General features: G+C 46.0%; 1 protein-coding gene across 1 annotated transcript in view; it reads right to left on the bottom strand.

The window, feature by feature from the left end:
• LOC138800478 (cytoplasmic phosphatidylinositol transfer protein 1-like) overlaps positions 1-13,950 on the bottom strand; it is a 39,294-nt gene that overhangs the window by 13,769 nt on the left and 11,575 nt on the right. The window contains exon 3 of the mRNA XM_069982170.1: positions 6,010-6,158. Coding sequence (XP_069838271.1) covers positions 6,010-6,158 — 149 coding nt within the window. The remainder of the gene's footprint in view (positions 1-6,009; positions 6,159-13,950) is intronic.

Here is a 13,950-nt window from a genome sequence, read left to right as displayed (position 1 = left end):
TCTATTTATCTATCTATCTATCTATCTATCTATCTATCTATCTATCTGTTATCTATCTATCTATCTATCTATCTATCTATCTATCTATCTATCTCCTATCTATCTCCTATCTATCTATCTATCTATCTATCTATCTATCTCCTATCTATCTCCTGTCTGTCTGTCTGTCTGTCTGTCCGTCCGTCCGTCCGTCCGTCCGTCCATCTATCTATCTATCTATCTATCTATCTATCTATCTATCTATCTATCTATCTATCTATCTCCTATCTATCTATCTATCTATCTATATATCTATCTATCTATCTATCTATCTATCTATCTATCTATCTATCTATCTCCTATCTATCTATCTATCTCCTATCTATCTATCTATCTATCTCCTATCTGTCTGTCTGTCTGTCTGTCTGTCCGTCCGTCCGTCTGTCTATCCGTCTGTCTGTCTATCTATCTATCTATCTATCTATCTATCTATCTATCTATCTATCTATCTCCTATCTATCTATCTATCTATCTATCTCCTATCTATCTAATAGATAAGTCTAATAATTTGGCGCAGATTTACAATAATGTGGAATATTACAAGACATAAAGTCACAGCGGCAGATTATATTGTAATGTTAATAATCAGATAATTCATAATCCATCGGGTTCCATCATCTTCAGGACCTTCATACATCAGACCAATGGTTATCTGTCCACCACCCCTCTCCACTACCACCCTGACCACAACTCCTAAACTGGGGGTCATTCTCTGGACTCCCTTATAGGATATTATCAGTCCATGTATAGACTGCTGGTACCTGTCATGCACCCCCTCCCCATTACCGCCATCTATTGATCATATATATATGCAGATCAAATTCAATTAGATCCTGTGTCAGACCCCTCCCACTACGCTGTCAATGGGCGATAATTGATCATCGTCTATTTTCTTTGTGACCCGGACACCTTACAAAAAATCAATAGGAGGCAATAAAATCCCAGCAGTCCTCCTCCACCCCCTCCTCCATCATTAGACCCTGGTGAAGGTTGTGAATGAGGCAGCGGAGGGGAGGGGGTCCGGATTAAGATGCGGCCTGTCAACAGGGACCCACTTACTGTTACTATAAATAGCCTGGACGTGGATGGGAGCGAGATGGGAGATGCTATAAATAGCCTGACGACGCTGTCAGCCCCTCCCCCCCGCCTCACCTCCTGCCTGCCACAGTCCCCGGGTGGATGTTGTGTGTGATACTTCTACCTGGATATCAATTGTCAGTGCACTGAGTGAGTCCTGTGGGAGCGGCAGGAGACGTCCCCCCATGTCCCCCTCTTATAATAACCGCGCTTACTTCCAGCTGGAAACCCATTATCAATTCTTTTCTGCCAAGAAATAACCGCAGAGCTGGAAAATAGCAACTTTACGGGCAAAAACGTCACTGCTTCTCGTCCGCGAAGAGTCCTTTAAAGGGACAGGCATGATAAAGTAACTAATGCCTCCTCTGTATAATCCCACAGCCTCAGAACAGGCAGCCATCTTTGTTTTCGCGTTCGGTGGAGATACTCTTTTACGTATATTGACGAGTGAATTCTGTTATAGGTGTTTATAGCAATGCGCCGAGTTTAACCCCTTCTGTACCATTTTGTTGTTATGGAAACACAGGTTGCAGCATATGTTGGATGCATATAAAGCAGCCTATATCTTAAAGGGCTACTTAAAGGGAATCATGAAATTGCCACACAATCTATCAGCCTGATGTTATAGAGTAGGAGGAGCTGAGCAGATTAATATATATCTTTATGGGAAAAGACATTCAGTATAACTTATAACCTTCTGACTGAACTTCCTGCTCATTGTAGGTTTAGAAGTCCAGGGGGCGGTCCTAATTAGGGATTAAAGGGGTTATCCAGCGCTACAAAAACATGGCCACTTTCCCCCTACTGTTGTCTCCAGATTGGGTGGGGTTTTGAAACTTAGTTCCATTGAAGTAAATGGAGCTTAATTGCAAACTGCACCTGAACTGGAGACAACAGTAGGGGGAAAAGTGGCCATGTTTTTGTAGCGCTGGATAACCCCTTTAAAGGGGTTTTCCAGGCTCAGAAAAACATGGACACTTTCATCCAGACCTTTCCTGTCCTTAGTTTGGGTGGGTATTTTGCAGCTCATTTCCGTTGAAGTGAATGGAACTGAAGAGCTGAATTGTAATACCACACACAACCTGAAGCTTAACATTTTATATATATATATATATATATATATATATATATATATATATATATATATCACTCTCTTCAGCTCCTTCTGCTCTATAAGACGATGCTGACAGATCAGACTGTGCCACGTCCCCTTTAAATACACATAGAATTATTCAGCAACCCCTGATCTGCTGCCCACCATCTTTGCTTCTGGTCCGCAGGTGTTGGTGGAGTCATATTTGGGCCATTGGTCATACACAGCATTAACCTTTCGTAACTGCGCCATATGCCTTGTGGCGAACGAATTCTGCTATTTTATAGGTAGTTATAGGAGACAGCTACGAGCTAAGTTTAACCCCTTTCGTAACATTTGGTTGTTATGGAAACACAAGTTGCAGTTTACAGTAGGTTGGCTGCATCTAACATGGTCAGTCCCTTAAAGGGCCACTAACCCTTAAGACATGCGCTTACAGTAGTCAAAGTTTTGGCTGTCCAGGCATGATGGGAATCGTAGTTTAGTAGTTTTCTCCATCTCTGCCTTACAGACTCCTACAGATCCGGCTCTGTCCAAGGTGCTGAATTCCTCAAGAATTCCCCAAGCTGCGTGCCAGACTGGAGGGGGTCATCGAGACTGGACACAACTGCAACAAACCCTCAGCTGTGTGAGACTTATTAGGACTGTGCAATATGTCTGGATGTAACCAATACAGTTTCCATTCACTGACAGCAAGCAGAGATTATCATTCATAGTCCAGGAAAAACTGATACATTGTGATATGTCTTGTGCGAGGTCAGAGGGGGCGGAGCATGACACACCTACTGAAGCGGTACAGTGTCTCTGTTTTGTGTGGACTGTTCCTTTAATTACTTTCCTGTTCCTTTGATTACTTGCAAGTTTTCATTACATGTAATTAAAGGAACAGACGACGTTCCCGCCCCGTAGAGAAGCAGCTGTGTAATGGATCTCAATGATGTGTAGTTGTGGCATTTCGCGCCATTACGCTCCACCGCCGGAGCCTCCTGAGAACCTTGATGACAGCACGATGCCAGCGTAACGCGGCATCCGTATCACTGCCAACCACACAGAAGGAACAGGAACAGATGTGTGCCTGGGAAACATGGACCCAGTGGTCAGAAATCAGAAAGAACATCACATAGAAGGGTGGCCACAGCAGTGCAGAGTATTTCAGAAGCACTGGAGAAGCAGTCATGCAATGATGTTAGTGAGGACAAGGCTGTATACACCAGGGGCAGTGATATGATGTGAGGAGTAGAATGTGGCCTCTCACAGCAGCACAGAGTATTTCAGAAGCACTGGAGAAGCAGTCATGCAATGAGGTTAGCGAGGACAAGGCTGTATATACCAGGGGCAGTGATATGATGTGAGGAGTAGAATGTGGCCTCTCACAGCAGTGCAGAGTATTTCAGAAGCACTGGAGAAGCAGTCATGCAATGAGGTTAGCGAGGACAAGGCTGTATATACCAGGGGCAGTGATATGATGTGAGGAGTAGAATGTGGCCTCTCACAGCAGTGCAGAGTATTTCAGAAGCACTGGAGAAGCAGTCATGCAATGAGGTTAGTGAGGACAGGGTGGTATATAACAGGGGCAGTAATATGATGTGAGGAGTAGAATGTGGCTTCTCACAGCAGCACAGAGTATAAGAGCACACCCTCCAGCTGGTTGCCGGCAGCAGCTGTTGTGCTAAGTGGCGCATTAGTAATCCATGTCACTACAGCCGATCTGCTTCGCTGTGACATAACACTTTATTGGCTAGTGGTGGACCCATGTACTCATCGTGAATCATCTCATCTCCATATCTCACCCCGTACTTAGGAGATTATCCTCTATTATAACATTGTATTACTTCAGGAAGATTCCAGAAACTCTTCCCTACCCGCTGCAGCTGGAGAAACAAAAACAGCTGCCCCCTATGGGAGGCCTGAATGATCCTCACCGGAACAACATGGCTGCCAAGGCCGCTTCTCCAGAGCCATCGGAGTTATGGCTGTAATTACATCTTCTCAGACTGTCGCCAGTAATTGCAGACCATTGCCTCACCGCAACACTAAATGGTCTAGAGAAGTTATAGTACCCCTCATTGTCAGCGCGACAGCTGGTCTGGGCAGGAGTGTTGCCAAATGTGTGCCGCCAAGCTAAGACTTATACAATCTTATTTCATAGATCCTCACCCTGAACCTACACCAAAGATCAGACCTTCTAAGGGCCCTATTCCACTGGACGATTATCGTTTGCATATCATTAACGATTAACGATCGCAAACGACCACTATTGCGAAAGACCTGAAAACGTTCACTCATTTCCATTGAACGATAATCGTTACTTATGATCGTAATTGCGATCGTTTTTTCTTCGCTATTTATTCGCTATTGCATTCGTATCTATTGCGAACAACCGAACGATGTCTTATTCAACGCGAACGATTTGCGAACGAGCAACGATAAAAATAGGTCCAGGTCTTATAAAGCGATCAACGATTTCTCGTTCGGTCGTTAATCGTTAACTGCATTTCAACCGAACGATTATCGTTTAGATTCGAACGATTTAACGATAATCTGAACGATAATCGTCCAGTGGAATAGGGCCCTAAGTGTCACTGAACCCCCGGCCAAACCTCAGACCTTCTCTGTGTCACTGAACCCCCACAAAACATCAGACCTTCTCTGTGTCTCTAAACCCCCAGCCAAACGTCAGACCTTCTCTGTGTCACTGAACCTCCACCAAACATCAGACCTTCTCTGTGTCACTGAACCCCCGGCCAAATGTCAGACCTTCTCTGTGTCACTGAACCTCCACCAAACATCAGACCTTCTCTGTGTCACTGAACCTCCACCAAACATCAGACCTTCTCTGTGTCACTGAACCTCCACCAAACATCAGACTTCTGTGTCCCTGAACTCCTACCAATCATCAGACTTCTGTGTCCCTGAATCCCTGTCAAACAACAAATCTTCTCTGTGTCTCTGAACCCCCAGCTAAACATCAGACTTCTGTTTCCCTGAATTCCTGCCAAGCAGTACACCTTCTCTGTGTCCCTGAACCTCCGCTAAAACATCAGACCTTCTCTGTGTCTCTGAACCCCAGCCAAACATCAGACCTTTTCTGTGTCTCTGAACCCCAAGCTAAACATGAGACTTCTGTGTCCTTGAACCTCCGCCTAACATCAGACCTTCTCTGTGTCCCTGAACCCCTTGCCAAACATCAGACCTTCTCTATGTCTCTGATCCCCCAGCCAATGAGACCTTTTCTGTGTCTCTTAATCCTTAGCCAAAGATTAAACCTTCTCTGTGTCTCTTAACATCAGATCTTCTCTGTGTCTCTTAACCCTCAGCTAAACATCAGGCCTTCTCTATGTCTGTTAATCCTCAGCCAAAGATCAGACCTTCTCTGTGTCTTTTAACCCCCAGCCAAAGATCAGATCTTCTCTGTCTCTTAATCCTCAGCCAAAGATCAGATCTTCTCTGTGTCTCTGAACCCCCAGCCAAACATCAGACCTTCTCTGTGTCTCTTAACCCCCAGCCAAACATCAGACCTTCTCTGTGTCTCTTAACCCCCAGCCAAAGATCAGACCTTCTCTGTGTCTCTTAATCCTCAGCCAAAGATCAGACCTTCTCTGTGTCTCTGAACCCCCAGCCAAACATAAGACCTTTTCTGTGTCTCTTAACCCTCAGCTAAACATCAGATCTTCTCTGTGTCCCTGAACCCCCAGCCAAACTTGAGCCCTTCTCTGTGTCCCTGAACCCCCAGCCAAACATCAGACCTGCTGGATGCCCCCACCTTCCCCCTATGATGTGAAAGATAAAAGTGTCCTCACCTGGACAGGTGCACCCGCTTTTCTGTATACTGCCCATCTCCGTAGACAGGGTCATGGTGGGCCCGATTCTCCATCACCTCCACACCCTCACCTCTGTCACTCTCCTGGTGGCTGTGCTTACTGATGGTGTACAGCTGACCGATCCTGTACTGTAAGAGAGAAGAAAGTGTTAACATATCCCATACATCTTATATAAATCTATATATTGAGTGTAAAAAATTGTAAATTGCCAAAACGTGAAGCTCTCTGCTATACTAAGCACTCTGGGGCCCCAGGCCCTTTGCTCTGCATGGATCTCTCAGCTATTAGGGTCTTATTACACAGGCCCACTACGGCCCAATCATTTTAGATCTATAAGACGGCCCGATAATCGGGCAGTAAGGGCTGCATGGACCGCCGTGGCCTGTGATTGGCTGAGCGGCCTGTCAGCTGACAGGCCACTCAGACGCTGCAGTCGCCGGGACCAGGACGCTGTGGAGCACAGAAGAGAAGACCGGGAGCGGGGAGAGGTAAGGTGCCGTCGGCAGCACATTGCTGTTACACGTAGCGATGCCCGGTCTAAACCAAAACCACGATCAGCCCATGATCATTGTCATTGGCTGATTGGTGTCAGCCAATTATCGCTCTGTGTAATAGGGCTCTTACCCTGGGGCCCTGGGCTCTTCTATGTGCATAGACCTCACAGCTTTTACTCTGGGGCCCTGTTCCCTTCTATGTGCACAGACTTCTCAGCTCCTACTCTGGGGCCCCGGCCCCTCCTATGTGCATAGACCTCTCAGCTCCTACTCTGGGGCCCTTGACCCTTCTACGTTCACAGACCTCTCAGTTCCTACTCTGGGGCCACGGGCCCTTCCATATGCACAGACCTATCAGCTCCTACTCTGGGGCCCTTCTATGTACACAGGCTTCTCAGCTCCTACTCTGGGGCCACGGGCCCTTCTGTGTGCACAGACCTCACAGCTTTTACTCTGGGGCCCCGGGCCCTTCTACGTGTGCAGACCTCTCGGCTCCTACTCCGGGGCCCCCGGGCCCTTCTATGTGTGCAGACCTCTCGGCTCCTACTCTGGGGCCCCCGGGCCCTTCTATGTGCACAGATCTCTCAGCTCCTACTCTGGGGCCCCGAGCCCTTCTATGTGCACAGACCTCTCAGCTCCTACTCTGGGGCCCCGGGCCCTTCTATGTGTACAGACCTCTCGGCTCCTGTTCTGATCATTCCTAGTATCTATATTAAGCTACTCCGGAGGGACGGATGTATAATATGTTATTCTGCAACGATCTGATTAACCATTTCATTACCAGGACAGCAGAGACTTGGCGGTAAATGGCTCTTAACTGATGATAAAATAATTAACCCCTGAGGGAAAGCCACAGCTGCAGCCCCCACAAGGGGTTACAGAGCCCCATGCCCACGTCATTCCATGATGTCATGCCTGCGTTAATGGTGACCCGGTCACCCCATGCTAACCACCCTCCTTCCTGCACAGTATCGTAGGATGGCAGCAGCGGGTCCTTACACAATTAGCGCTGGAGTTGGTGGTAGTGAGAGTGCAGAAAGCGTCCGTCACCCCCTGTTGCTATAGTGACACCATCTTCTTACCCAATACGCCCTTCATCCAGCTCATTGCCTTAAAGATACTTTACTTTGGAGCTTCTTTGCAAAATATATTCAGTCATTGCTTAAAGGGGTTGTCCAGTTTATTCATACACCGTATTATTGAGCACACTCCTCTGCTCAGGATCCTTATCTTGAGGCCAATGTGGTTACAAAGAGCGTCTCCCTCTCTGGAGGACCTGTCCCGTCCTGCATTATTGATGTGAATAGACACTGTGTAATGCTTTATTTCTCCTGTGGTGGCGCTGCAGGGAAACTGCTTTACCTACTTTCCGCACAGATTGCAGCTGATTGTTGGGGATCATAGGGATGTCCCCTTTAAATGATCCTCACCTCACAGCAGCAAAATTTTATCTAGGGGAAATTGCTTATAAGCCATTGATCCAATTGTGGTGTTTCTGGCAGCCTGAGATCACTTAAAGGATTTGTCACTTCAGGATCATAGAGGGCACTATCCCCAATGGACAATGACTGTTGATGAGTATGGGATCTTACTTTAGCATAGATATGGGATCTTACTTTAGCCCCTTTAAGGCCTGTAAGTAGTCAGCAGGGGGGGAGGGGTGTTACCACCATGTAAATCGTACAAATGGCGGCATGCGGCCTGATCAGCCTCGCAGCAGACTCCCCATCAATGTGGCGTCACACCGTACTCTCTTGACAGGATGCAGACGTTGACCTGCTTCGAGGAGAAACTTCCTGAGAGGTTTTTGTTCTTCCTGTATTTGCGGCTCTGACTTTACATTGTGCGCTGGTTATGGAAACTAGTGGTCTGCTGCCTGCAGCTGTCCAGGCCTGTGTTATAGCATCTACTATATCTTTCTCCCCCACCCCCATCCTGGCCCCAGACCACTATAGAAGTCCTCTCAGCTTGCTGACTTAAAGGGGTTCCAATTCTTTGAAATATGTGGTAGTAGAATTAGTCGAAGTATAAACAACAAAACAGGTCTTACATTTTTTAAATTTTCTTTTTACATTTTTTGTAATTTTGCTGACAAGGATGATTAAAGTTGCACAATTGTGTTGAGGGGGGATGGAGTGTCGCACTATTCTCTCAGGATGCAAATACTAGGGGAACTACTCAGCTGTTCTTATGTTTCTTATTACCTGTGCAGCTCACCATGGAGGAAAATACAGGTGACAGGTAGGGTTTTATTTATATCTGGTATCAAAGTGGCAGTGTGACGCATATCTATTACCCGTCCTCATCACTCAGGGGAATGGTGACCTCAGCTGCTGAATAACGTATGGTTCTATTACAGGTCTGTATACACACATCGTTACACATAAATTAGTGTATCCAAGCCCATTATGTGTGATACTATCTGCAGAACCAATGTATCTAAGCCTATCATGTGAGAAACGTTCAGGTTAACTGCTATATCTAAACTTAGCGTGTGTGATTCTATCTGCCAGTGTATCTAAGTCTGGCATGTGTGATACTCTCTCATGGAACCTTCATAGTTTTTTCCATCCAGCGTTATAGGTATATACAAATACATGCCTTAAAGCTGTATACGCAAACCCTGTGGTGGCGGACCTGAGGTATAGGGGTAAATGGTTACAACAACCAAAGACCAACATGGAAGATTCCATGACGCTGACTGTTTCCACAGCGACTTCAGGAGACAGGAAGTTAGCACGGCGGCCTCTTCCTTTTTATATGGCTATAAAGATAAGGTCAATAAAAGCATTGATGGGGTCCTGTATCCAATGGTATTGTGTACTGCTAAGCTGGTGTATCTAAACCGCTCATGTGTGATACTGTCACCTATGTATCTAAGCCTGTGGTGTGAGCATCTCACATGTGACACTGTCTGCTATGTCTCTACGTCTACGACTTTCATGTGTGATACTGTTTACTGACCTCTGTATCTAAGCCTGTCACATGTGATACTGCTGAGCTGTTTATATAAGCTTATCATGTAAATACTGCCTGCAGAGCTGGTGTATCTAAGCCTCTCCTGTGTGATAGTGTCTACTGAGCTGATGTATCTAATCCTCTCCTGTGTTGTATTGTCTGTAGAGCTGGTGTATCTAATCCTCTCATGTGTGATATTGTCTGCTGAGCTAATGTATCTAACCCTATTATGTGTGATGCTGTTTGCTAAACCAGTGTATCTAAGCCCCTCATGTGTGATAATGTCTGCGGAGCTGCTGTATCTAAGCCTGTGGTGTGTGATACACCCTGTACTTTGGCGGTGACTGCTCCTTTGGAGCTGAATGCTGAGCAGAGGCTGTCGTCATTGACAACATGAAGATTTCAACTCTAAAACAGATTGTAACGCAGCCCAGATTGGGCAAACTGCGGAGAACGTCTCGGTTGCCGTGGTAACCCCATAAACGTTGTAATCGTTCCATCGTCTTCAGAATGTGTTCTGGTCCAGACTGTCTCCTGTTCTTATCCAGTCTCTCCTCGCAGATCTTGTGCATCTTCCATCTTCCTTGTTCTGACATCTGCTCCTACTTAAAAATCTATTTGCCCGGATTAGCAGTGGGCATGAACGGACGAGGAGGCATCGCCCACTCCCTGGTGGCACCGGCTAATAGTGGCCTTGTCTGGATAATAGGACGACCTTGAAAAGCCCCAGTATACAGACATCTGTCAAGTGTCCCATTCTGAGGCCTTGTGAAAGATTTGTATTCAGCAGTTTCTTAGTTGACTATGGTCTATGGTCTAAGCTGGGTGACAACCAATATGGCCTGGGGAAGCTGGGTGACAGCCAATATGGCCTGGGGAAGCTGGGTGACAACCAATATGGCCTGGGAAAGTTGGGTGACAGCCAATATGGCCTGGGGAAGCTAGGTGACAACCAATATGGCCTGGGGAAGCTGGGTGACAACCAATATGGCCTGGGGAAGTTGGGTGACAGCCAATATGGCCTGGGGAAGCTAGGTGACAACCAATATGGTCTGGGGAAGCTGGGTGACAACCAATATGGCCTGGGGAAGCTGGGTGACAGCCAATATTGCCTGCAGAAGCTGGGTGACAACCAATATGGCCTGGGGAAGCTGGGTGACAACCAATATGGCCAGCCAGCTGAGTGACAACCATTAGGGCCTGGGGAAGCTAGGTGACAACCATTATGGCCTGGAGAAGCTGGGTGACAACCAATATGGCCTGGTTAAGCTGTGTGATAGCCAATATGGCTATCCAGCTGGGTGACAACCAATATGGCCATCTAGCTAGGTGACAACCAATATAACCCAAGGAAACTGGATGTCAACCAAAACAACCTGGTGAAGCTTGGTAACAACCAATATAGTCACTCTGACAACTTTCTCACATGTCAGTATGGCAAAGTATCACCGTTATGTAGTATTTATTTTTGTTTTAGTAAGTTATGTATGTGTGCATAGGTGCCCATGTGCCGATGGGTATGTATGCACTGTGTAAGTATGTATGTACTGTATGTTTACAGTGTATGTTTGTATTCATGTATACGCAGCATTTGTATGCATCCATCTATGTTTGCATATGTAGCCTATGTATCTGCATGTATGCATGTACATGTTTATACAAGTGTGTGCATGTATGAGTGTATGTAGACATGTATGTATGAGTATATTCATGTATAAGTGTGTATGCAGGTATGTATGTATTGTATGAATGTGTATGCACGTATGAGTGTGCGTGTGTATGTGTATGTATGTACTTTGTGAGTGTGTAAATGTGGTCTTTCACCACGGGTGTTACCAGTATGTTACACCCATCGCAAAAGTCTGTACTTCAAGTAACTGTGGTGATAAAGTAGTAGCTAAGTTTTGCCAAAAGATGTCACTATTGTTTGTAATTGTACTTATGTTTTGCACAGCTGCAGGTAACCAAAGGGTTATTGTTTATTGTGAGGACAATGAGGACTTTCTCTTCTTCTCTACCTATCCCTGAGCTCCTTTCTTTTCTATGCTTTCTTCTCCACCACTCACAGGGGATATTACACCACCTGTAGGAAGTTGTCACATGGGGAGAGGAAGTATACACCCACAATAGGTAGTCTTAGCCTGGTCGTTGAACAGAGAGGACGCAGAACAAGTTGGTCCCTGCCGTGGTCCAACTGGGCCCTGGCTTTGCCAGGTACCGGCTCCAGAACTAGTCAGTCTTAGTCAGGTTCCTGTGTACAGCAGACAAACATGGGAGACCCAGACACCAGTTTCTTGAAAACAGCACTTCCACACACTATGCAGTGTTAAGCTACTCAGGGGAGAGGATAAGTCAGAGAAACTCCAACCCACACTGAAAACAAGTCTAAAGGTGCAGGACGGTATCCTATAACAGAGGAACTGATCCGGATAGAGCAAAGTTGCTAGAAGCCTACGTACTCTATCTCTTGTGTCACCCTCACAGGACGGGTCACTTGACACTGGTGGGCAAAAGGTGGTATAGCAACAAAGATCGAAACACGGGCACAATTAAACGTCTACTTTCAAGCCTTCAGTATTCTACTCCTTCTTCTAAAGTTCCGGCAGAGCACACTTCTACCCTGGGTTGGGACTCTCATGACATACTCCTCTCTTCTACTCTGAACCTACAGTACAAACTCCTCTCCACTGTTCTGGATAGCACAAACTCCTCTCAATTACTCTCAGCTCTACTACCCTAAAGGTCTTGAGTACGACTCCTGTCTTGTCAAGTCTACAGTCCGCTATCAGCACTGTACAAAGTATTTCTATAGTAAAGAAGATTTATTTATGCTAACGGCACTCAGTGGTTATTGCTCAAGCACCTACACAGTAGAGACCACATCCTTGGGTCATCTCCCCTTTCTGTGGGTGGTGGTACCGATAGTCCGGATGGGTCACAACTCCACTCTGGACCACTGTGATAAGTGCCCAAGGGACCCCCTCACAGCCCAGCAGGTCACCGACCACTGGGGAAAGGGTATAGCTCACCACTCTAAACTAAAAGCAGGTGCGCCTCCATACCTGTGTGCCCACCTGGCAGTGGCGTCACAACACTTTACCATCTTGCTGAGCTATATCTCAACCAACCACCGCAGCTGTGGCGTCACTCGTTACCACCTAACAAGTGACCAGTTGACCACCGTAAGGTAGCACCACATAAATACTATGGGGGAATGTAAAAATGCTTTCACCAGAAAACTAGTGCAAAAAAGTTGACATTTTTTACACAAAAATTTGCACCATTTTTACACCAAAGCCTACCAAAAAAATTATGATAAATTCCTCCCCCATATGTTTGTATAACTGTATATGCATGTGTGTGCATATATGAGTGTATGTATTCATGAATGTGGGTGTATGCATATATCTGTATGTATGTGTGAGTGAGTTAGTGTGTGTGTGTATATGCATGTATAAGATTGTATGGACATGTGTGTACATGCATGTATAGTGAAACATGTATGAGTATATACAGTGTGTATACAGTATGCATGTATGTGTTGATGTATGTGTATGAATGTATGTATATGTATGAGTATGCATGTATGTATGAGTGTGTATAGATATGTGTGTACATGCATGCATAAATGTATGTGTATGAGTATGTATATACAGTGTGTATGAGTAAGCATGTATGTATGTGTATGAGTATGTATGAGTACGCAAGTATTTGTATGTCACATATACTTGTATATCTTGTACTCCACTGGTGCCAGTATTGGTAGATCTGGTTAGGTGGTTGGCATTGCTGACAGGGAGGGATACAGGAGGCCGCGACCCATGGACGCTCTGATCCTACAGTCTTAAAGGGGTGGCCTGAATGGGGACAATTCTTTGGGGGGCTGGAGGAATAATGAGGCTTAATAGGAAAACTGCTGAGGCGATAGCGATGCCAGATGGCAGTCAATATGCTGTGGCTTTTAGGCGTCCGCTGCAAACAATATGCGCCTCTAAATTCTCAATTAGCTGGAGAATGTTAATTAGTTATTACAATGGTGACAGGATAAAACTCAAGAAGTGACTAATCTACACCATGAATGGCCATCTGCTTCCTCCCTGACCGGGGGCGACCTATCCCTGCGCAGTGCCGCCATATCATGAGCTGCAGCCCCTGCGACAGCCACTGAGGAGCGTCATGTGACGAAAGAAAGACGCCACGTTATTCGAGTCTTAAAGGGACATGGATCTGTCGTCTTTTCATTCATAGACTAGTGTTCTCTGTTGTCAGCCTTTTTGCAGCTGGGGAGAGGTTGCGACTAGAGATCAGCGAAACTCGAGGCCGATCGTCTGGTATTCAAATGCTTAACCATCAGAATAGAATTTGCGCAAGTTGTGCTCCTCTCTAGTTGTGACTTTAGCAAACTGCCCCCCATGACCACCCCTGCTTAACATGACTATTCTACTACCACCTCCATGTTGGGTGTCAT

Source organism: Dendropsophus ebraccatus, chromosome 9 (assembly GCF_027789765.1).
Source record: "Dendropsophus ebraccatus isolate aDenEbr1 chromosome 9, aDenEbr1.pat, whole genome shotgun sequence".
NCBI classification, from domain to species: Eukaryota; Metazoa; Chordata; class Amphibia; order Anura; family Hylidae; genus Dendropsophus; species Dendropsophus ebraccatus.
The sequence above is the reverse complement of the archived record's forward strand: the minus strand, read 5'-3'. Positions and strand labels throughout refer to the sequence as shown.